The sequence below is a fragment of the Strix aluco genome, chromosome 6, assembly GCF_031877795.1.
Source record: "Strix aluco isolate bStrAlu1 chromosome 6, bStrAlu1.hap1, whole genome shotgun sequence".
Classification (NCBI taxonomy): domain Eukaryota; kingdom Metazoa; phylum Chordata; class Aves; order Strigiformes; family Strigidae; genus Strix; species Strix aluco.
In genome coordinates, this window is record NC_133936.1 from 24555064 (window position 1) to 24581149 (window position 26086).

Sequence of the window (26086 nt, forward strand, 5' to 3'; positions counted from 1 at the left end):
TGTGGCCTCTTGGACATCTCAGGAATTGGGAAGGACCAACGTATCAGGACAAGAGACGTGGAAGGCTCTCACAGTCCACTGTTCACTGCTAGAAAGAGGTGTGGTCACAGGTTCTTGTGATAAATTACTGATCACATTTGGAGCAATGCTTGAGACTGCATAAAGCACCTACACATCTGACTAAGATTCTAGCAGACGTCCTACAGATACAGATATAGGAAAGATGTACCAGAATATACTGAAGTAGTAATGAACAGCAACTCTAGAGCATCAAATGGAGGTGGTCTTTTTATAGAAAATATCATCTGCCAGATATGATCTGAGTCAGCCACGTCAGCTTCTTCTGCCCTGTTCTACAGTGCACGCTCCGCACTTCTGATGGTGGCAATGGTGGTGGTAAAAAGCTGGAGGAGAGACAGCCACTTGCTCGCTAGTTCTTTACTTAAAGGAACCAAGAACCACTTGACAGATGACTACTAGCTCCATTCCCTCATTCCCCAACAGCCAGAACAATTTATCAGAGCTTTCCTGAAGCCACTGGCAAGGCTTACCTTACTCTATTCCGGCATCTCAAAACACCTCAAACCAAAGCCTGATATTTGAATCTTGTTCAGACAAGCTGAAAGAAGAGCTCTGTGGACTCCCCTCCCAAAGGAAAAATCTGAATCTTCAAACTAGAAATCCTGTTCCTCACAAGTGTTTCAGTGATTATGTCATTCTCCTTAGTCATATTACCCCTTGGCCTGGTAAGTAGCAATGATTAAAACCTCTTGTTCTCCGGAAGAATTGGTAGTAGCTTGTAACTTGCAAGGATCAAACCATTAGTTGATTCAGGAACGAGCCCAAGAATACTCAAATTATAGCAAGTGTATGTACAGGCCTTGTACTTAATAAATATTTATTCATATTAATATGAAAATAACTACCCTGACTGTTGAAACTGATAACATGGGCTGCTCTCAAGCTCATGCTCTCTGCAGAACCAGTTTTAAGGGCTTCTTAGTGATTACATCAGACTGAAAGTGATACAAACCATCCAAGCATCTACAGGCTACCATACCAAGAAACTATACAAGTGAGGAAGTCTGACATGAAAATAAATATGTAAAATGCTACAGATTTTACCAGTAAGGAACAAGAAGCACACCAAGCAACCACCATCAGGAATCCATGAAGAACTGATTCACAGATAAACCTCAAAGCCTTCTACAGAATGCACAATTTTGTCTTGGTATTATATGAGTTGCTAGAGTGACCACAAAAGAAAGCCATGAGTGACCACAAAAGAAAGCAACAATCCTAGATATACCAAAGATCTTATATTTGGGCTCATGAACCTTTGCCCTGGCGGTGAGCAGAGATCTTTCAGAAATCACTATCACACAACATGTGAACACACACAGCCGCGTTCTTAATTAACACAAGCACCATGGCCCTTAGACGACAGGCTTTCCATAAGACTTTTTCCTACACATTTCTCCAGAGTTACTTTCTTCCAAAACTTCTACCTTCTGAAGTAAGTGTCTTAGCAACAAAATTTTTTTTTTTTAAGAAAGTGCCATTAATCAAAGTAACCACTTGATGTACTGAGCATTAAAGTTTTGAGAAATAAAATAATCTCATCTTCAGCAATGAGATATCAAAACCCTTGGCACCAAAACACTTTCATCCACAGATGAACATCAGTGAAAGTGTCGTTTCAGAAATCCTTTAAAAAGCGAGCTTCATTAAGTAGCCCTTTTCACTCACTCTTAAAATAATGCACTAATATAGCTACAAATGGCTAGAGAGATGAGAAACAGAACCATTCACCTGTCTAAAGGAAGTGGATTCAGAGTATGTTAAAATATTGACAACATCTGTGGAATGTCGCAAGTCTAAGCAGAACTGTCTTCTCTCCCAAGCTGCCACTCTTTTGACTTACCAACCAATTTCACTCTCTTATTTTAGTAAACAGAAGATTAAGCTGATGATGAATTAACTCCCTTTTCTCTATACCTGTCAATTCCTGTTGCTCTGAATCTGAAAAGATTTGCAATAAATTTTTTTTCCATTAAACTGCAAATGCAGAAAATCTTCCCTTCATGACTTTTTCCAGTTCTCTCTTTCCTAGGCTGAACTCTATCTGGTTTATCCTATGTTACCCTGGTCCATCCTCGGGCGATTGGATACTCCAAGACTTTAGACTTCACAAATAAAAGCTCTTCACTTTCATTATAGCGTAATATACAACCATTGTGCTCTTTAATCTCACAGTTCTCATTAGTCTTTCTTACTCCATCTAAAACGTCCCTTTTAGCCACAGTTCCCTATCAACACTGGCTGTATTGTGACATGCAAGTGTCAGGGGACTTAAATGCAACTTCATTTTCATATTCTATAGGATAGGCCTACATTTCCTTCACGCCCTGCTCAACATAAGGTCAAAAAAGTTACCGCTACACCAACATAGTATATAGCACATGCATATCCATGCACACACAGATGGAGGGTTCTTTTGAGAGCAAGGAGGTGGTGTATTACCATACAAGGAAAGGAAACACTACTTCTACTTCCCATCATCTAGCACAAAATAATAAAACATCTCAGGCTATCAAGATGTATTATGAAATTACACTTTGTTAGTTAACAAGAAGTACAGTAAACTCAAGTCAAAAGAAAAAAAAATAGTGTTTTATTAACTACCACACTGTTATAATACACTTTAAACGTACAATAAGGTAGCCTTTAAATTTGAGGTGGTTTTAAGAATAACAAATGAACAGATTTCCAAATGTTTGTAAATAGGTGAACTGCAGTAATTATTGTTGTACATTTTTTGAAAATGGTATAGCACTTACAGACTGGCTATATAACTTCATTTTGTACATTTTTCTATAATTGAAAATATAAACAGTAATTAAAAAATAAAAAGAAAATTCAGCATAATAAAAAACATATATGTTTATCAGTTAAATGTACTGGATACATACAATTTTTAAGGGAAGAAGCAAAAAAGGAAAGATGGCTGATATTTAAATGCAGATTGACTAACCAAAAACTAAACAACAAACAAATAAAAACCTCATAAAACCCCTAGTTCACTATGACTATATCCATATGTTTGGGAGTACTGTCAATATGGAAGTGATTTTTCTGTTGTATTTGCATATGTTGTATTTTACTGGTAATTTACACGATGGCTTTTAAGGCCCTGGCAGACAGATGTTTTTTGGAAAAAGATTTGATAAAAATCACTGCTGAGACGCAATACACCTTATTTTTGGTCCTCCAATGTTCAAAAGAAGGGATATACTTCACTATAACATTTGCCTTACCACCCAAATGCCTCAACCTATACATATTTATTTTTTTTAACATTTTAAGCTTTTTAAACATTGGTTATATTGCCCACCTTGGTTACTGAAAGAATATTAACAAGACATCATTTTGGCAAATTAAATCTTAAACATGGCTTTTCAATAGGATTTAAAAGGTGACTATCCCTAGAGTTCCATGTTAAAATGTAGTTTTCAAAATCTTACAAGAGTAATGCTTAAAATATTGTACATAGTTAACCTAATTAAAATAATTAGCTTCAAAATGACAAGTTGATGAGCTAAGTAAAGCCTACACTATGTAACATTTGCTTGGAAACTTGATTTGTCAGTTATGCATAATAAAAATTCCAGTCATCAAGAAAATTACAAAATTTCTTTTATCATAACATGATTTCTTTTCACCCATCAACTTCTTTTATCTTACAATAGATAAATACCAACATGTTCTCATTTTTTTACACTAAACCACACAGGATTGATGCATTTGGTTAGACTACCATTTCCATCGTTAAATTCTTTTTTTTTTTAATATAACTTGGTAAAATTTCATCTCTTCTAGATTCCAAAAGTACCTACAAAACCCATGCAATTTTACCATTTTAATATACTATGGAATATCATACAAAGTAAGGCATTTCAGTGTCATGTATAACCAAGTTACTGTCAATCCAAAAATTTTTGCACATCAATAAAAAGATATCTAAGAACTTAGGAACAATATTCTTCTCACTACTGTATAAAAATAACCACAATTAATAGGTATCTTGTGTAATATTTACTCCATTGTCTCGTTTCCCGAAACTGTGACAAGCTGTAAAGGTATTTCAGTGTTGGTAAGAATATCCTGATTGCTGGTGCCAGATGTATTTACAGTTCCTATTCCTGAAACAGAGCCTTGTTGAATATTTGCAAGAATAAGTGTTGTTCCTCCTGCAGTAATCAAAGTATCATCAGGTGTTGCTTCTACTGATGCCAGCACTGTACTGCTAGAGTGAATACCTTTTTTATTCTGATGTGTTTTAATGTGTTTGGCAAGGTGGTCACTTCTCATAAAGCGTTTTGAACATTCTGGACAGACAAATTTCTTCTCACCTGTCACAGAAGATAAGAAAAAAAACATGTTTTCAAGAATATTAAAAATATCACACGTACACCAAAAACTGGGATAACTCACTGCCTTTCAGAGTCACAATTCTAACATCTATACTGAAGAAAAAAATGATCCAACATGATAAATGTGTTAACTTTCTAGACACCCATATAAATCCTTCAAAAGAATTGATTTATTTTTCTGTGTCTCACTGAGTTTGGGGAGATCTTTCAGGAAAGCTAAAGAATATTGCCATCTCATATCCTTAGGCTGCTAAGTTGCACTGCAGTTATTACCAATAAATAACTTTTAAGAGGAGAACAAAACCTGACAAATGATGGACAGGGAAGACTGAGCTCCTGCAGAATCACACTTGAGACTGACAGACAAGATCATTAGAGTAATTCAGGTTTGCAGGGACCTCTGGAGGTCTCCAGTCTGATCTCTCTTTAAGCAGGATCAGCAATGAGGTCAGACCTGGTGGCTCAGGAATTTATCCAGTTTAGTCTTGAAAACCTTTAAGGATGAAGACTGCAGAAACTCTGTGGGCATCCTGTTCCAGTGCCTGGCTGTCCTCCCACTGAAAAAGTTTTTCTTTATATCTGGTCTGAACTTCTCTCTTTGCAACTTATGTCCGTTGTCTCTCATCCTCCCACCAATGCACCACCACGAGAAGTCTGTCTTTGCCTTCTTAATGGTGGCCTTTCAGGTATTAAAAGGTTGCTATTAAGCTCCCCCCTGCCCTTACTGTTGTCTTTGTGCAGCTGAATAAGCCCAGTTCCTACAGCCTTTCCTCATAAGGCAAACGTTCCAGCTTCCTGATCATCTTGGTCACCCTTTAGTGAACTCACTCCTGTTGAACAAGGTCTTTCTATATATTGGGGGCTAAAAACTAGATGAAATATTCTAGATGCAGTCTAACCAGTGCTAAGAAGGGGATAATCACTTCCCTAGAACTCATGTCTCTGCTTCTGTTGATACAGCCCCAGCCATGTTTGCTGCTGGCTTCTGCTCACGCTCTGGTTGTCTATCAAGACTTCCAGGTACTTTTCAGCAGAGCTGTTTCCCAACAAGTCAGTGCTTATCCTGTGCTGTTGCACAGGTTAATTCCATCCCAGGTGCAGTACTTTGCGTTTATCTTTGCTGAATTTCATAAGGTTCCTGTCAGCCCATTCCTTCAGCCCGATTCCCTCTGAATAGCAGCCTTGTCCTCAAATGCAATGATGGGTCACCCCAGTTTGGTGTCATCTGCAAACCTAAGAAGGGTGCACTCTGTCGCCTCCTCCAGGTCAGTGACTAAGATGTTTAACAGGTCAAAGGATAAATCCCTGCAGTTCTCCTACTTTTTATTGGTATGCAGGTACACTAGGAGCCATTAACCATACCCCCCGAGCTAGATCATTCAAGCAGCCTCTTCTTTTTTAAACCCATCTGGCTGTCCACCCAGAGAGACCATAACATCCCAGCTTGGGTTCAAGCATCCAACATGTCTTAACAAAAGCACACCATTAGGTACAAAACATGAAGTAATTTTCATAGACATTGCAAAGACAGTTTTCTAAGCAACGTAAATGCTGATAAGCACAGAAATTATGTATCTATTGTCATTGAGTTTTTCAAATAGTCTAATGTTAAAATGTAAGCATCCTGTAGAATTCAATTATGGATTCAGCTTGTAGGAAAACAGGTAATAAAGACAACAGATTTGAAACAAACTGCTCCTTAGAAAGGTGCATGATCTACAGTAATTTCTTTTCTTTGTATTAGACAAAAGGAGAAATGTGAACCTGGAGTCCCTAATGGATGGTCTAACCATGAAACTAGAAGATGTAGAATGATGCACCATCACATGCTCTTCCTTGATTTTGTGAATGACATCTAATCCTCGGACATCTAGCCCTCTATTTTTGTTGAAGTTTTAAACTGGAGCAACAGTTCTAATCCGGTTCAGACAAATTAAATGCATTGCTGAATCTGAATAAAGTATTCTGATTAAACTATATTAAATATTAGCTTAAATGTCAGTTCTGAATCAAAAAAGGTAGCTGTTTTTCCTTCTCAGATGTATCAAAGAAATGAAAGTGTAGCTCTAAGTATTAGCTGATTTTAGAAGTCACACTACATTAAAATCAATCCAATACAAAGATCTGTTCTCCTCTTAAAAGTTATTTAACCAAGCTCTCTCCATGACACATCTTTAGTTAAATGCACCAGAATCAAGGACTTAAAACCTGTGTGCGTTCTTCGGTGTCGCTGAAGCTCATCGCTGCGAGTGAACCTTTTGCCACAGAACATCCAAGTACAAACAAATGGACGCTCTCCAGAATGCCAGCGGAGATGAGCCCTCAAATGTGAAGTTTTCCCATATACTTTGCCACACCCTGGTATGTGACAAATGTGTTGCTTCTTTTTTCCCAAGTTGGAGCCTCTGTTAAAAAAAAAGGAGAAGTTATTAATTCTAATACATTCCTCCTAAATACTGGTCATACATATAAGTGGGGTTACATATACTAATAGATCTGCAAACAAACCTGAGCAGCTTCCCATTTTTGTTTCAAATACAGAGTCCAGTACACTCCATAAGAAGCTGGAACTAAATTCTATAATGCTATCCCAATTCTGCAACAAACTATAAATTCAACAGCATGTGATATTTAAATGATACAAGTGTAATCTTTAGCAAGCATACATGTATATGAAGTTAGAAATACAGTCATTACAGCAGTTTGTACTATTTTGATGCTGAAGTGCCCATATTTTACATTTCTCCCAGTTTCAGTTTTTACCATACCAAAGACAGTTTTGGCAAAGAAAAACACAAATTACTGCAATTGCCAAAACGAAAACTGGAGATTTTGGCAACTAGCAAGAGAGCAGATGGGACTTTTGGCAACTTGGGAAAACCTGAGAAGCAGTTTGGTGTTGGAGGACAAGCATACTAACTTGAGTATTTCCACTAAAAGGAGTGGCAGTGAAACAAGCTGATCTTGCTAACATTTAAATGAATTCCTTGGTATTTCAGAAAAAAAAAAAAAACATCAAAATGAACACATAATTCACAGGTAGTATAATCCAGACTACTGAGCTTGATGCCTATTTTAAGATGCTGCCTCACTGAAATGGTAGGTGTGTGATTCAGGGGAAACACCTAACACAAAAGCCTAACTTTTTTTTTTTTTTTTTAAATAAAATCACCAGAGAGAGGTCAGAGTCTCTGAAGACCCAGAGAAAGAGATCAGTCTGGCAAGCACAGGGCATCATGATTGATTTTAGCCAATTTGAGTGTTTGCTGCTGCTGAAAGGGGCACTCCAGGGAAAAGATCTGGCTGACAATGCAGCTATATGCATGGTAAATGCTGGTACAAGGGAGGAGATTGGAAAATGCAGCCAAGCCAGGCCACCTTATTCATCAGCAGTGTTAACTTAGAACAGATTAAGTGGATTCTGAAATCAGTCTTAGGCACTCCATCCTCCATGACCGATTACACAATTTTCAGCTGCCTCCCCAGGGCAATTTTTTTTTCTTAAATTGGGTGTTGAACTTCTGCTTAACCATCCAGTGGCTGAAGGATTTGCCTAGCAACTATTAGACGTAGACTCTCATCCCTGCATTCAGAACAATTCTGGTTTACATCTAATGAGGGTTCAGGGTAAAATGTATATACACTTTAAGGAGCTAGCACTTGGAAGCAAACATTTCTCAACAGGCACAGAAACTAACTCAGTCTAAAAACTCACAGCATCTAAAGGGAATTCCAACCATAGCACATATGCATCTAAAACATTCCAGACAGTCCAGAAAAAGTAAGGAGATAAAATCCAGTTAAGTCCTAGAAAATGTTTCAAAGAAGTCCCAATATAGAGCGATCTTCATAGTGCTTCATTAGTCATTTTATCTCAGAAGAAAAAACTATCACTTTTACATACTGATTATTTGTCATGACAATGTAGGTTTTGATTTCAGAACAAATTCAATGGCAGTAGAAGTAGCATGTCAAGAAGGCTTTTAATGGTTAAGGTTGCTAACTACCGGCTATGACAATACAGTGGGAATTTCTTCACCCAACCAATCATGACGCGTCATAGTATCGGTAAAAGACCACCACCAGTTACCGACTCTGGTGATCAATTCCTGATCTGGCCACAGGTGGATGGGCCACCTTCACTTAACTGGATAAAGAGACATATACATTAATCGTATGTGTTTGATAAATAGCAGGAGACTGCAGTAACCTATGGGTATGGTGACAGAACAGATTTTGCTTGTCTAATTTTTTTTGGTTTATTGCCACCCCTTAATCCTTAGCCTCACAGAAAGTCTACTTGCCTGTTTTACCCAGTTTGTTTATAAATTTCATACAAAAAATTCTGACCTGATATCTTAAGCTCTTCCATCATTACTAGTCTCGGCAAGAACACTTCTGATTTAATTTTCCTTTTTCAAATGTCCCAAAAGAAGATCACTTCTTTGGACCAGGACAAACATTGCCCTTTTTACAGAATCACAGAATCATCTGGGTTGGAAAAGACCTTGAAGATCACCTAGTCCAACCATTAACCTAACACTGACAGTTCTCAACTACACCATATCCCTCAGCGCTATGTCGACCCAACTCTTAAACACCTCCAGGGATGGGGACTCCACCACCTCCCTGGGCAGCCCATTCCAACACCTAACAACCCTACCTCACCTACCTCAGCTGAAATGTCCATTTTTGGTAGCCTTTGCTACATCTAAACTCTCAGGTTCACACTCTTCCATGGCCTTCCCTCAAGCCAAGATTAAAATGCAAAATTAACTGTACTGTCAGTCATTTAACTTTGTATTATGCCACCTACACAATAGCTCGATATTCACAAGTTCTGAACATTCAGCCAATCTCAAAGGCATTTAGCAAAATGTCTTTAGATTGCCCCCTTTCTTTTCTAGTTTCTCAGCCTTTGCAAACAGCTAGGTCACCAGACAAAACTCACTGTACCTGTAACAGTTCCAGTGCCATGCATCTATCAGCCCAAAACACCCAGCTACCCAGACTCCAAGGAAGAAATTTTCTGTATTCCTCCTTTCGCCTTAGTGCAACCAGTTCCACAGTTCTCAGGCTCTATGTTCATCTTCATCTAATGATTCAGTTCTAGACAGCTCTTCTTCAGGTCCCCTTGTTTGGTGGCTCAAGGCATCCAGCAATTGTGGTGCAAGGCAAAGGAACACCCATGGCTCTTCTCCATTATACAGTCTTGGTAACTGAAAGAATTCTACACAGAATCCCACTATCCTGTGTCTAATTGCCTGTCCAACTCCATGTAACCCTAAGAAGTGCCCAGCTTATGCTTATTAAAATGTATTTCTGCACTTGAGAATACATTTCTGTACCTAGAATATTTTTTTGTATTTGGTATTTCATCCTCACACCTTCTCCAAATATACTACAGTCTTGTCCTCCACAATATTATCAGTACAAATATTTCGTAACTTTGCCTCATACTGTACACAGATGTGACACAAATGACATGAAATCACATCAAATTCCCCTAGAATAATTTTAAAATTCCTAAATCAATTGTTTGAAGTTGCTTAATTCCACCTTTAGCCTAGACTGAAGGAAACCACGGTTCAACTCATGGTCAGCTTACTGTGCATAGGTGGTGTAGCACATGTAATTCTAAGCATCTCACCTAACTTGTGACAGAATTCCATAGCAGACTCTGACGTTCAAAGTGAGGGGCAAGTTAGGGATTCACAGAACGAAATCCGCAAGACTGCTGTGAACAGGTAACTAAGTGTATTTATTCTACACAGCTTCATATAGGCATCTGCACGTTTGCTTCATGTGTGCTCTAAACTAACTGGATAGGAGCCAAATTCTATCTGGACGCTTTGCAGCTGTGACAGTCTGGCACTATGCCCTAACACGTCATGCTAAGAGGCCTTTCTTGTTGCACTGGCCAATAACCATCATCACTGAGTAAAAGGATGTGACTCAGGTCTACTTCTTGACTGGAGTCTTCAAATCAATTAATATTTATTTTCATAGTACATTTTAGCTTTATAAAGATTGGAAACCACATTTCTCAGTAACCACACAGAATGCAACGGTTTCAGCAGGAGACACCTTCATCCACTGAGAAACTGGACTTTCAGTCCAGCAGTCCTTCCAGGAGGAACATCAAGTATTTCAAGGATAAAACATACACTTGTTAGTTATTTTACAAATGTGTATTTTAGAGTTACGTACCTGAAGTGGTACTCAGAAGCACTGTTCCTCTATAGATCCAGACAGTAGTAGCTACATCTCAATGTAATTCCAGATGTAATTGAGAGGAGGGTGAAATCTCCAGATGTAACTGAGAGGAGGATGAACTTTCCACCTAACTTCAGACATCCTAACTAGAAGCCTAATACAGTCTGTTTGGGATCAGAGTCATCCTTTGAGATGTATCTCTCTCTCTCTCTCCACTTGTTTATCCCTCATTTTACTATATAAAGCTTGAGGCTATAAGGTTTTAATTTACATATCTAATACGTCATCCTCTTCCTTTCCTACCCTCCACCCCTGCCAAGTAAAGCAAAGATAATAGTGGCTTCCTACTTCACAGGACTGATACAAACAGAAATCCTTTGAAGACTGCAATGTAGTCTAATTCTGTATCGAGTCAAAAAAACCCAACAAAAGCCAACAACAAAAAATGGAAAGAACTGCTCAACTCCCCTTTGCACCCAGAAAACAGAAGAGACAAGAAATGCCAAAACTAGGGCTACACGAAAGATGAAATTGCGATGAAGTCTGCATATGTGAAGCCATGTACTACATTTTCCTACCCCATCCAGTGCATAGAGGGGTAGTATTCATTGAATGAAATGCTATTCACCTTTTTCATACTGATTTAACATGCTTTTCTTGTCTTACTAGTTACATATTATTTAAGTACTATCTTAAATACAGAATTATTCATTTCCCCAGGGTTTTTTCTCCTCATCATGGGCACTCACAACACTCACTGTGTCTAAGCAATTCACAAACAATGATTTCATCATCTTGCAACACTCCTGTGTAGTGAACTGAACTAGTACAATCATTTCATACATCCAAATATGAGGTAGAAAGAGATTAAGGCCAAAATTGTCAAACACCCACCAGCTTGAGGTGTCAAGTTCAATATAGCAGAAGCATATTTTCTTAGAGTACTGTAGATGTTCACAATTCAGCTCAATCGACTTCTTTACAGGAATGAACTCAGTACTTCTGCAGTGGAAAAGGTGGGGTGGATACACAAACACCTCCAAAACTTCAGAGCCCTGTTGCTGCAGTCCCGTATCTCATTCCCTAAATGCCTTCCAATTTCTGCAATAAGTGAAGCAGGTGCCAATCATTGCACAGCCCTGATTCATTCCCTGTGCATCATCCATCCCATCCACTGAACAGCACTGGGGTCATTTGAAAAAGAATAGTATGTAGCCATGTAATTAGAAACCAAATGATAATACATATGTACAAGGGATTACATTAAAGTTGCTCAGGATGTCTTAACTTTGGCATTTGTGAACTTTCAAGTTTTCAATTTTGCACCCTTAATGTCATTTTAAGATTTGTGAATGCTATCTGAAGAAACTTAGAAAAACAAATGTCCTATTATCTAAAACTCCATGAGACATCCACAGAGTTGAAAACCAAATCAAAACTCAGAATTGCAGCACTAAACAAGCAACTCTGTCGTAGCTCTTATCTCAACTCCTTCCCAAATTCCTGTATCCGAGTTTCAGTCAGACTATACCCTTCTCCAGACTTCATCAAAACCATCTCTCAAAGATTCTTTCCTGGGCTTCAACTTTAAAGTCTGGTGTTATACCAACTCCATTTAGGAGGAAGAGGATTTTAGAGTAAATATGTCTCTAAATTAAAGCCACTGTAGTTTGGAATAGAGCACAAGGAAGATGAAAAATGTGAAATCTCTGTTTCCTAAGAGTACTGCCAGTGCAAATCACATTTTCAGAGTTTTCTCCCAGACTGAAGCAAACCTCAACCCAGGATGTACTTTGGACAGATCTTCATGGCAGAGCCAAGGTTCACCAAGAACTTAGAAATGTCTGTGCCAGGTTTCAGTGAACTACACATAGGAACTTAACAAAAGGAAGCTGATGGACAAAGATGCTATATAACCTTAACTGCAGTTATCGCTAGCTTCATTTGTGATGTAAATACATGAAAGTGGCTTTGTCTTAAACACTTAATATTTACTCAGCATGGCTGCCTAAGCTATTACCTCTCCACGCTTGCAAAGAAAGTATCTAGAATATACAGCAAAACCCCACAAGAGACTTGAGAATAGACATACTCAGTCAGTACTATTAGAACTCTTAGAGCCATAGGACACTGAGAGGTTCTTTAAAAAGAGATCTCAGTAATTTACATTATAGTTCTCACATAAATAAAGAGTTCCATTTTACAGAAGAAGCTATTATCAAAATGGACAAGTTTTAGTGCACTGGAAAGAAGCCCCTGCACAATTATGTCAAGCACAAACACAACTAAATATTTTCACTTGTAAAAGCTGGCCCATTATCCCCACTTCCGCTCTTATATTCATAATCGAGATGTTTAAAATGAGTGTTTTTGAATAGAATAAAATCTTTATAATAACAAAAAGCTGAAGAATACTTTCATGAGATGTAGAATAATAAAACATGGCTTCCTGTGCAGCCCTGAAGTTTTATATGAATTGGAACTTAGTACCATTTTGTTAGCCAAATCTCCACTAACTTTGACTGAAAACAATCAGTCAATTCAAATTTTGAATTTAGAGTTATTACTTGTTTTTCTTAGGAAAACAGTGAATAAGAAAACCAGGATAACTGTATTTTTATAACGCTCTAAAGCAATCAAACTGTGGAAAAAAAATGCTCAATCAGTGAGGAAATGTGGGAACACAGGATTTAATCAAGTCCTTGACATATGATAGGAAGCAAATCACAGATGTGCATATTCCAAAATATTTCATTTTCATATTATTTAGGGCAATGTTCTATCCCACTCACTTGTACTAGGTGGCATCTTACTCCAGATTTTTCCAATTAATCTCAGTGGAGTAACTCAGAGCGGATGGAATAATCTGCCCATCCATCTGCAAATCCAGAAATAAAGGTGGCAGTCCTTTATTGCATAAGCTCTTTTGCATAAGCCTCTAGTTTTCTCTCACTGCAGACAACTGCTGTTAACTAAGGCTCATTTTTTCCTCACTCATTATTTGTTTTCATCATTACATGCACTGTAAGACACTGAACATTACATACCTTCCACCACCTTCTTTGCAGTTGGGACATGTGCAAGCTACTCGTCGCAGTCTTTTTCCCTCTTGATGCGGTTGGTCCCCTTCCTCATCTACTACCTGTACTCTCAGATGTGTTAGATCATTGGTATTCAGCGTAGAATCACCACTGAGCTGCCACTCTTCTGGATCAGGCTCCTCTTCTTTAATCCTAATATCTGAGGAAAAGAACAAACACAGATCCATAAGTAGCCCATTAAATAGAGAGAAGGAAACCATAATGATCAAATCTTTTTACTGTTGAGAGCACTATGTCAGTCAAAAGTCAACATCCTTTAGTGCATACTGACATTGCTTCTGTGCCCTTGTAACCTGTAATGTATTTTAAAAGTTTATCTTACTATACATTTCAAAGTTGAAGACAAGCTATAACGAAGTATTAAAGTTTCAGTTTGAACTGTTCTTGGTAGGGAATGCAGTCACCAGGATATTGCTTGCTTGAAACTTGGGAAAAACTAAGGAACGAGAGGTTGGAGAGAGGTTGAAAAAAAATGTAAACGCATGTTTCAAGTGATCCTGAGTAGCCATTTACGTTTCCACAGGATTTCTCAATTAGTGTGACATGTAATAGAAACAGCCTTTCTCAATGATCTTCAGAAGTTTTCAGTATGCACAGTGATATATAAAGTAATATAAGAAATCAATTAAATAAAAGGTTTTGACCTAAGAAAGACCAAGATATCTAAGGAAAACAAAAAAATTCATGCCTTTGTTCTATTTTCCCCTTCTCACCTCAAATATATGCCTTTCCCATATACATAGAGAAGAAAACATTTAGGGAAAAAGGTTACTCAGCATGAGACAGCGGTAAGCAACACACAAACCACTTTAACATTTTGATGAGGTAGTAGTCAAAATAGGTCTTTGCAGTTTCATGGATGCAAAAAAGCCTCTTAAATTATCCTCACATTTGCAAGTATGTGTACCCTCTCTCTACAGAGCATTCATTTAATCTAATCCAGGAACTAATTACAGCATCACAGTACACTGCAGAACAACAACTATTTTAACAAAGTTACATTTTAATAGGAACATTTTTCCCCTCAGACACTATTCTGGATTCCCAATGAGCTGAAAGTCTGTAAATCTGGATTTCAAAAAGACAGTTTCTACATATCATTTTAGAAAGCTGAATCCCAGCCCCTTCTTTGGTTCAGCAGAGTAGTTTACTTTGTATTTTTTTCAGTGAAAATGATTAGCCACTAGCACAAACTAATAAATAAACTATCAATTGTTTAATTTTCTTCTGATGAAGCTTCAAATTAAAAGGTATGTGTCTTTCTGGATGTATTTAAGAGACTGCTTTCTCTGCAAAACAAACTCAGTTATCATGTAGATTTTTATCCTCAACTCAAACCCCACTCAAACACTGAAACCTTGTGGCCACTCTAAATCCTTTCTGGGAGCCAGTGCATCACCCATCACCTGTATAATGAAGACAAAGCTGCCAGATTGCATGATAAAACATAAGAAAAACTTTGCTGGGACAGATCATAAACAGTATCCCGTCCCAGTAGAGATCAGGAAAGAAATTAATGATAAAACATGTAAAGCATAATAGCTACCTTTCAATCAACTCCAGCATTCATCTATTTAGAGACAAAGGCTGTAGCTACACACAAAAATTTGCTTGGTGCTAATAAAGTCTCAGTCCAGCCTTTCCCAACACCACAGTTTGCCTTCCTTTTACTTGCACATGTATAACCATTTGCAGGACTGTGCTGTCAACTACATCACTGATGTAATTAAAGTTAAAATAATTCTCCAGGAAACCACTGCATTGCAAAGAGAATTCCAGGTCAGAAACAGGGAAGTCTAGAATATTTATCTGGTTTGGCTGCAAAAGTCAATGCCAGAAATTAAGTTTGCTTGAATATGACAGGCTCTGAGCTGTGTGAATCCAGGAGCTAGCACACTCACTTTTGCTGACTCTTTACACATGTGGTAACATCCAGCAGAACTACCGTGGCAAATCTGTCCAAAGTCACCTACATACTCAGCTTCACTAAGTTGTTCACAATTCTGGACAGCAACATAACAAATATCTCTCACGTGAAGACCTAGAAAACCTCTGCGGTGACTTTTAGTCTTCTGCATTAGCCACCAAACTATCTTTCCTACCAAATTAAGTCATCTTCTGAGTCACCTACGAAATAATTTTATTATCCATAATAATTTGTACATACATATTATACATAAAACTAATTTTACATAAGCAAGGATTAAAACACTATAGAATATAGAAAGAGTTTATAGAATTATCTTTCAAATTGGATACTATTAAGTATACTAATACATTCACTTACAGCAACTTTGGAAAAAGGCAAAAGCTTAATTTACTCTTACGCAACAGGGCACATAATAGGAATTTAAATACAGCAAATGGCAAGGTTGCCAGCGCAGGCCAATTCAAGCCTCCAAGCAGTTCTTTCGGGCAGGATATGTTATGCAGCACGCTCAAAATTCTTTTGCCAATCAAATGCTCAACAAAATGTACACTGTTTAAATTCTGGTTTTATTTAAAAGAAGAATTGAAGTAATGTCAATAAAACACTCTATTAAGAAGATAATTTCATTATAATCTTACTAACATTAGACACTGGCATACAGTGAGTTTGTAAAGTCAGTAGCTGAATCCAGTTAGCACTGCATACACATCATACTTCAAAAGAGGTATCAACATGTCCTAGCAAAGGTGAATGGACCAAATTAGGGTATGGATCTGTGCTCCCAAGATCCAACTCCACTACTGAAGTCAAACACTCCATATAACATCTTATTTCTTCTGTTACACTGACAACCCAAAGTCACACTCTAATAACAGATACACACCTAACAAAAGAAACATGTCCAGAATGTCTATACAGCACACCAGTATCCAAGACTTTCCACCTTCAGCTCATGCAATGTTTGTTCCACTTTGCAAACTTTCATCATGAGTTCCTTCCACTTTTTCATCAGTACCTCTCTATTCCCAGTCCCTCCCAGTCACCACCATTATTGCAGCAGCACAAAGGCTCATAACAGTTTTATAATGGTGAAGACATAAATGAAAAATTATTTGGACAAAAAAAGAGGGACAGACAAAACAATCCTAAGAGTTGAGGATACTGGAGAAAATAAGAATTTGCATAGACATACAATAGTTTATAGTATTATTTTTTAAAAGTGCAAGACTGAAGTGAAGTCAAAGTAGTTCTCTGTAATTTTGTACTATGCTTCCTGGTTATCCTGATAAGGCAGAAAGTATACCTATTGCTTTACCTATTCCTCAGAAGGACGGACCATATTCTACTCCAGGCACACAGAAAAGTACAGTGTAAACTGACAATTTACAAACAGAACTTTTTAATACGTAGATCAGCGGTTCTCAACCTATGGTCTGCAGACCCCTGGTGGGCCGTGATGTCATCACAGAGGGTCCGTGAAGGCTTAAAGCAGGGACAGGGAATGTCCAGCCTGAAAACATTTGATCTGGCCCACGGCAAGCACTGTGCCTCCTTTTCCCACGGCCCCTCCCCTCAAAGCTCCTCTCATACTCAAGTCCGTCCCATTCCCACTGCCCCCCGCCTGCCCTGACATGCTAGTATATTCAGTGCTAGTATGGCTGGTGGGACCCACTTTAACTAGGCGGATTTTCTCTTAAAGACATTTTCTTAACCCAACAGCCCTCTTTATGGCCACAATGGGGCTGAAGTCTGTTCCTCCAAGTGGTGATCCTGGACCCGTAAACAAAAATATATGGTGACTGAACAGAGACAAACAAGGGGGGAGGTGAGAAGAATTATAAAAACTTTTCATCAAATCTTAATGTAAAAATTGGCATCGAAGTCAGAATTAGCATGTTAAAATACCATAAAATGGGCCATTTGATCAAGAAGAGTGTTTAAATTCATATGGAATCATTGCAATAAAGATATAATAGGAGTCTGTGCATTAACAGATTAACTTATTTCCCTTCTCCAAATCTGAAGACCCTTCACGAGAAAACTGAAATAAATATTTGATGAAGTCTAGTGCTTTAAATCTTGAATTAAATCTTGGTGGTCCGCAGCCACAAAAGGTATTTAAAGGGGGTCCATGCTGAAGGAAAGGTTGAGAACCCCAGATGTAAATTATACTTTCAATAAAAATTAAAAGAAATATCAAAAGATGAAGTGTTTATCTAGCCTTTCCAGGATGCAGAATAGCAGAGTGGATTGTATAAAATCCTGTAGTGAATCTGATTGCATTAATAAGGTCCTTAGAACCACTGAGTCTGTTGCCTTCCAAGTAGGTTTTACATTATTGCAAGAGATGAGGGGAAATTCCATCACTATTTCCGGAGGGAGGAGGAGGTGCCACTGTAATTTAGACAACAGTAAGAAAATGAAGGAGTAGAAGGGATAAACCATGGAGAAGAGCAAAAGATAAGTCTTCTCCAATACAGTCGAACTGGAGATAATGCAAATTCATGTAGATAGCAACAACTCTGCATTTCTTCCTTGGTGTTCTTCTGGACATGCTCCGTTCCAATTCAGTCTCAACTGACAGAATACTAGGTTTTACACATACTCTGCAAAAAATTGGGCCTAAAAGAAATTTACATAATCCCTGAAGTCATGACAAGCTGAGGCAAACACTGGTAAATTTGAGGCAACTTTTGTTTTCTACCAATTAAACACAGGCTAAATGAAGGTTACATTTTCTTTACTACTATTTTGTTTCCATGCTTTCAAATTTCTATATGCCCTTACTTCTTAATTAAGTTCAAGACCTAGTACTAGGTAAGTATGAAGGGGAAATTCAGGCAAAGATATTGTTTCAAACCGCTTACAGATTCTGAAAACCATATATTCTGTTCCAAGTTCTTCTTGGTATCTAGTGAGCTAGATTTGGTTTAGACTTGGCTTTCCTCTAAAGAATGGAAATGGGATCTTGGTGTACAATTTTGTTCCAAAGGCAGTATTTCAGAGTCACAGAAAGCCCAGAGCTGGCTACAATACGGAACAAGTTTATTTAGCAAATAAAAACAATAACTAAGAGATTTGTTTAAAGCGCTTCAGAGAAGAGTAACTAAACTGTCAGGATGAAACTATGCAGATGTAAATCCAGCTTGAACTACTCTTGAGTACATTTCAACTATAATCTAGTGCACAGAGAATTATTGCTGCCCATTGATACAGCCAGGTCATTTACCTACTTCACCATGTATGAGATGAATGCATCAGTTAAGCTTCACGTTCTATCTTGGTCTGTTTCAACCAGAACTTTGAGAAAAGGCTGAATTCTTCATCTATGAAAAATGTTCTTAGTGTACCCAACAGCCACAGAAACAGGGATAAACTCAGAAGGGAGGAGGATGCAGTGCAAAAATGCTTCATTTGAGGACTATGCCACCACTTCCATTTTTTTATGTATCTGCCTCTGCAGAATGTCACTTAAAGGCACTCTCAGCATTACCTGTAACTGTCTCCAAATCACAGGCTTCTAGTTTAGCTGCTTTTCCCAGATGCTGAAAGCCACCCTGCCTTTTTTACTCAGCTAAGCTTTACTAGTTCCTCATCTGAAAAGCAGAAATACGGTCTTTTCAAGTGAAAACAGATTTGCAGCAGCACTGCACATACCTTCACACCAATTTCCTCACAGCATCACAAATTGACTGTCTGCAGTTTTAGTGTCTTGTAATCAGTCATGCTTATTAATTTATTTTTCCAAATAGATGCTTCTCTTCCCAGGCCATCCCAGAAAACAGATGTGAATTCCCATCTCTTTTCCATCTTCTCTTGCTAATTTTGTTTTCAGTTTTCTCTACAGTGCAACCCACATTCCCTCAGCATCTTGATTCATCTTGCCTTGATCTCGGGATGTGAGGAAGCTTTAATAAAGATGTTCAAATTTCTTAGACACTTTGTTCATTCCCATCTAAACTAAGCTTCCTAAACTAATCTATCTAAATTAAACTCTCCTTACTAGTTGGCCAGCTGTGCAAATCTTGCAGACTGGAAACTCAACAAGGTTAATGATTTCTACTCTGATTTGCCCCCCAAAACTTAAGAGTGAATTTAAGCATTTTTATTTTGTAATAAATTACAAGGCAACCAAAGATACACTAGAGAATGTCATCCTGAAATACCTGTGAACCTCAACTCAGAAGAAAGACTGTCATCTCGTTCCAGTAGCTTTAAATCAGATTTTAAGTTTCTAAAGAAAACTGTTATGTACAAGACTAAGAGCAGGACCTCACAATACTGAACATTTAAGCAGTACCAGCAAAACGATTAAAAATAGAGCTATAAATTTTTTCTGACAAGAAATGACACATACTGTATTTCCAAGTGATCCCATGCATTATTCTAAGCCGATTATTTAAAGATTTGAATCACAAAAGTACTTAAGCCAGTGCTAGCACAACACATATTATGCATCAAAGAACAGTTACTTACCCTAAAATAACTGCAGTTCTTCAAGATGTGTTGTCTACAGATTCTCAAGATTTTGGATTCTTATGGACAGTAATGCCTGCCGCAGCATGCCCTTATTTTTTCCTTTTTTCCCATAGTTGAAAATATAAGAGGGGATAACTAGAAAGGGGGAAGACGAGTTGATCATGCTCAATATAAAAGAAGCCAGGAACTGCAGAAATAGGTAAGGAAAGCAGGAGGACACAGAGAATTCTGTGACCAGCAGGGTTAAGTATTCCTACATGAAAGAGTATTAGACTGCTGCTAGGGTCAAACAACAGAATTGTCAGCAGTAATTCAGGAAGGCAGAGCTGTTCAATAAGAGTTTCTGTTCTGTATTTTGGTAAAAGCCAAATAATGGTCCTATCACTAGATGAGAATGAAAAGCTTCCCACTGACAGTAAGTCAGGAAGATGTAGAAACAGCTACTGAAATAAACACTTAATAAATCAACAGAGTAGGATAATTTTCATTCAATAACTTTAAGAGATGGCTGAAGAGCTCTCTGCAGTTTTAATGCTGCAAGCCTTTGACCATGTGAATGCTCTAGTGGGTTAGAAAAAAGCGAGCACTGTGATAATACTGATAAAGGGTAAACAAAGACTCAAAGAAATAGGGAAAGAATTAATGCCAGTCAAAATGGGATTATGGGAACAACTAGATTCAAAAGTTTGGGTTTTTCTAAAATCAGCGATGACACCATTGTTGATATAATATACTTGAGAGTTCTGCACAGCAAGTGACTTATTAGGATACACTAAACAATTTTGATTAAGAAAAATAAAGTACAAAACATGTGGAATACACAGAATAAAAATTGGCATGAAATTTATATATCATCTCTGTATGACAAATAATGAGGACATGCCACTGACAACGTGTATTCTTCCCCCCTTTTGTCCTTAAAAAAATTAGTACCTTTTGAAAAAACGTGTCTTCTACAAGCAGTGAAAGACAACCCATCTACAACAGAGCCTTATCTTCAAGAGAGCAATCACAACTAGGATCCTGGTGAGCATTCCTGGCATTACGAAAAGACTGGCGTTGTCCTTGGTAAAAACTTCAGATGCTTTTTATGAGCCAGATGCACTGACAAGTTAGCTTGAGAGATCAGAACCAAAGAACCTGCCAGAAGGTTCAAAAGGCAAGACAATTGCACAGAACCTGAAACAATGGACCTAAAGTGCTGAGGCTGCAAAAAGACAGAAGATGAGTTTCCAGCCTTCTTTTTAAGTTGAAGCAGTACTGGAAATAAAATCCCTTGCTTCTTTCACTTCATGGATACTTGCCATACATCCCCTCAGGTGTAAGAGAGTTCTTTTGCTTCAGGAGTATCTTGTAAGAAGGATATTTGAAAAATGAAAAAAGGAATGAGTACCTGAAACTGGGTAATACATTCTTTTGTGAACATCCTGAGGATATCTGAGCCTAAGATAACTCAGGCTAACCTCCTTAACCTTGAGAATCTAAGTTGCATCACCAGACACTCAGCATACATGACAGAATATTCACTTACAAGTAACATACATACAACAAAGCTTCACCTCACCACCATGGGCTGTAAGAAAATGAATTAGACTGAGCTTTTTTCAAAGAAAAGCACATGAAGTACAGACACAGAGGAATCATGCAACAATTCAATCTTTTCAAGAATTTGAAGAAAAAATGCAATTCTATTCCACAGCAGTAGATACTGCATTAAAAAAATAATCAGACTAAAGTTAGGCAAACTTTCTTACACTTGAAGTGAGATCATCTACTAATACTGTCATAATCAAGATTGTGAAATACATACAAGCTCGATAGTCTAATTCTTCCACAATTTATTAATTTCCTTTGAAAATGATGAGAAAATAAGGAATGTAATTTAAGCATGCTGAAAGCAAACTATTTACACAAGACTGGTACATAAATAGCTCTAATTCCTGCACTGACTGAAATTTGTCAGTTTCCAATTCAATTTTTCATATCAAAAATAAAACAGTGAGGGAGTTGGTTTTAACTATTTTGATTTTACAACATGCAAACTAAATGCCTCAAATGTAAATGGGATAGCCCAAAACAGATGTTGTCAGATGAAAATATTTACTTAACATCATTGCTTCAGTTTACTTCATGCATTTCATAAGACTTGTTTAATAATCAGATTCAATTTCATAACAACATTGTGCCCTCCTCTCAAAAGCTTGGTATAAAGAATGCCTTAGAAGGAGAAACTGCATAACTGTAAGTAAAATTAATAAGGTTAAAAACTGGAACTTAAAAAGAGAGAAAAAACTAAGTTGTGTAATACTGAAAACCAGCCAAAACTTTTTATAAAGTTCTAGATGCCAGAAGAAAGCTATGCTTTAAGTAGCATTCTACACTACTTCACCAGAAGGATTAAAACACTGAAACAACCATCCCTGCAAGTAAAACTGTAAATACTCCATTTTTAATTTTGTTTGTTTGGGGGTTTAGACTGTTTTACTTAATAGATGTTAGACCAAAGCCTCACAAGTTACCAGCAGATGAAAGATGAATTGTCACTTGGGCAACTATTTACCTTGAAAATTGTCAGCCAATTTTTGGCCAAATTTAGAATAGCTAAATTACTTCAGCATGACAGAGACTTCAGGTTCTGGCAGGAATGGAATGAAGTCCCCACCACAAATAGCCAACCACCCCCACTCTATCAACTGGTGTAAGCTGATCAACAGGCATGACTGTAAGCTTCAGTGGCAGCAGGCAGATGAGTCCATGAAGTAGCTGTGTATACTCCCGCAGAGGAGGAGCTGGGAAGAAAGATGTAGAAATGAAGACCTCAGTTTTGCAGTGACACTTTGAGTGAACTCTTGAAAGGAATCCCTTTTGACTTCTTTCTAGCTGTAGAACAACCTGGAAAACTGTTTGCAGGTTTTTTTTATTTTTAAATAAATGAATATTCCAGCTGAGTGTGTTTGGGTTGATAAGCAGCAAAGTCCCCTCTCAAGCCAATGATACTTTCTTTCAGGTCACTCGCTAGTTTCTTCAGATGCTACTGGAACAGTCAAGACAAGTATCAAAAAAAATGCATCCAGCATCTTATAAAGAGTTAAGCAACCTAGATAAGACCTGGTAAAATTGCCTTTTTTCAGGAAATGGCCACTCCAAAACATTGATTCAGTACATTAATAAATTAGTTGAGACACTATTACAATTAGATATTGAGTGACACTGTTAAGCCTCCTTTCTCTGGACAATGGCTTTAGGGAAAAAAATATTTAAATCCAGTAACTTAAAAATTCTTTCAAACTGACAAAACTTACAGGATTAGAAACATGAAAATCAAGTTGGCACATTTCAGTACCCTGCGTTTTTCCAAAAGGAATGCTACTTTATATGAAGTGTTTGAAGAAGAAATCTATAAACATGCTAATAAAAATAAAATACCTTTCTTGAACAGGTGGGTTGATAAAGAGTAATGTGAAATGTGCACATAATGTCTCTTTTTGTTACACACAACGCAGTATTTTATTACAAACTGCCAACAAAAGGAGTAGACTACTAGAGAGCTTTCTCAGCTTTAACTTCTTCTCAAGACCAGAAGACTGAAGCCAGAACACAGGTGAGAAAGATCTCTCTTTGCCAGTGTTTAACACATAGATACTATTTGATGCACCTTTTTGTTTTGAAAAGCAATGCTGAAGAAAGTTTCAGCTTTGACTAAACAATACCCTTCCCTTCTCCAATGCAAGACAACATCAAGCACAATGAGGAGGAATATGAGTTCTAATAAACATTCAAAGATAAAACAGACTCAGCCAAGACTTTTTAGAACAAATTCAGTGCAATGGAAGCCTCTGTGTATGTACACCTGGTAAAGTGGACATTTTGGTAGAAGCAACATTTACTGGACAAGAGCTATTAGCTTTGTATTAGGGTTGTGATGACTTTCCATTATGTAAAGAAAATGTAGGACCTAGGTAGAGACATTTGTTCCTCTTACACACTCATAAGAACAGTAAAGACGTCCTCTGTTGCTTACCTGGGAAGAGAGGCTTAGAAGGACACCTCTCACACAATGGGTTGTAGCTACCAAAATCTAAAACCTAACCCAGAGTTTTCCACAGCTACACCAATAACAGGAGCAATCTATGTTATCTGGACTTCAGATAATTACCAACCACCTGTGACCCAAGACTAGGAATATGTTCTTTTTATTTTTGCCTCAGGTAGAAAAAAACTTTTCCTAAATGAGAACAGAAAATACAGTCCAACTGTATTTGTTATGCAAGGAAGTGCATTATCCAGGCTGGGGGAAGAAAATAAAAGGAAACGCTTCTTATCTTGCTTCAAAGCTTGTTGGTAGTTTGCAGAAAAGAGAAATCAAGTAGCCTCTCACCCTTTAGCTTTAACTTCTCTCATTCTGCTATCCCTTCTACATACCTTGCTCTTTCAGTTTAAAACTGAAACATTTTTTCTCATTTGCAGATCAGAAGAGCAATATATTTTTGACTGCAAATTTTTTTTTATAATTTCATTATCTGCTTCTAATTGCATATTTATTCTCCAACCTGAAGAAAGGGTGCCATAACATATTGTAAGGGATTATAAATAAGAAGGGGAGGAACATCACTGAAAAAGATGATCTCAGACAACTTCAATATAGACAAAATACCAGATGCATATGGAAAAGACAGTGAAGGTCAATCAAGGTAATTCAGTCTGATTCTGTTAGTTAGAAGCAGTTTCACATTGATCATTACTTTGGAAAAGTGAGTTTCTTGTAACATAAAGGAGGGACCAATTAAATTCTCCCCAAATTTAGGGGATGGCAGTTTTAATACCTTCCAGTCCATTTACTATTCCTAGACAAGTAGGAAAAATGTCACTATAAATCTCCACCCTATCTCCCATATAACCAGGTGTTTATAGCTATTCATTTCAGGCAATAGTTTCTGCTATTCATCTACTGCTTCTGCCTATTTAATCACATTTCATATATCCCATTTACTCCCTTCCCATGTGAAATTTCTCACAGGAAAATACAGTTAAGGAATGCTTGATGGAACTCCCTTGCATTTTATTATGAACCACCATTAAAACACTCTCAAGGACTGTCAATAGACAAACTAATACACGCAGCAGGCTCAACTTCTTTTTCATGCATCTTTTCTTTTGGTTCCTCTCTCCTTTTCATCTTTCTTCTCAAGTTTCTGCTATGTTACTCCACAAGCAGTAACATTAGCAACATCATCCTATACCAAATATAAATCTCAGAAATAAAGAAGTTCTTATCCTCCTTATATTTCATATTAGCCACAGGGCCCTTTTCCAAGAGTTAGATTCTGACATCTCAGTTTAGCTGTACTATCGTGCACAGTACATGCTTTTTGTGACTGATATCTATACCCCATGTCCTCATAGGTAACCGGGTGTGATGGAGACAAGCCAAGACTTTCGGCGGTCACTGGAAATAGAAAATTTAAGAATCAAGATTATTCAACATAGCAAATGCTGTGACCAGCACACTCATCTGTTTGGTGCTGTTGTTACAAGCCAATGAAGAGCAGGCTTATCTAGGTCTGGGTAACTTTGCTTTGATCAGTCCATAATATAGAAGTCACTTCCAAAACAAAATGAACTAAAAAAAAATAAAAATCCCAGCTTATTATTTTTAATTGAGATTTTAGATTCCGAAGGGAAAGCAAGCTTCCTGACTAGAATATACCAGTCATATCAATATCTATATAGGTATTATGATCAGTAGGCTTTTGAAACAATCCCAATTCAGCAGCTCCTCCAGGCATTTTTCACTTAACATTGCAGTCTTCTCACATGCTTAAATAGGCATACAATACAAAACATTTATGTTTTACTTAAACATTTATGCTTCAGTATCTTAATGAACCAAAGCCTTGGATCACATGATTATACTAAAACAGTGATTC

General features: G+C 37.5%; 1 protein-coding gene across 2 annotated transcripts in view; it reads right to left on the minus strand.

The window, feature by feature from the left end:
* Positions 1–2651: 2651 nt before the first annotated feature.
* SP3 (Sp3 transcription factor) overlaps positions 2652–26086 on the minus strand; it is a 37158-nt gene continuing 13723 nt past the window's right edge. For both annotated transcript variants that reach the window (XM_074829140.1, XM_074829139.1), the window contains 3 exons: positions 13697–13889; positions 6642–6838; positions 2652–4412 (listed from right to left, as the gene is read on the minus strand). In XM_074829140.1, the coding sequence (XP_074685241.1) occupies positions 4096–4412; positions 6642–6838; positions 13697–13889 (707 nt within the window). In that variant the 3' untranslated portion in view covers positions 2652–4095. The remainder of the gene's footprint in view (positions 4413–6641; positions 6839–13696; positions 13890–26086) is intronic.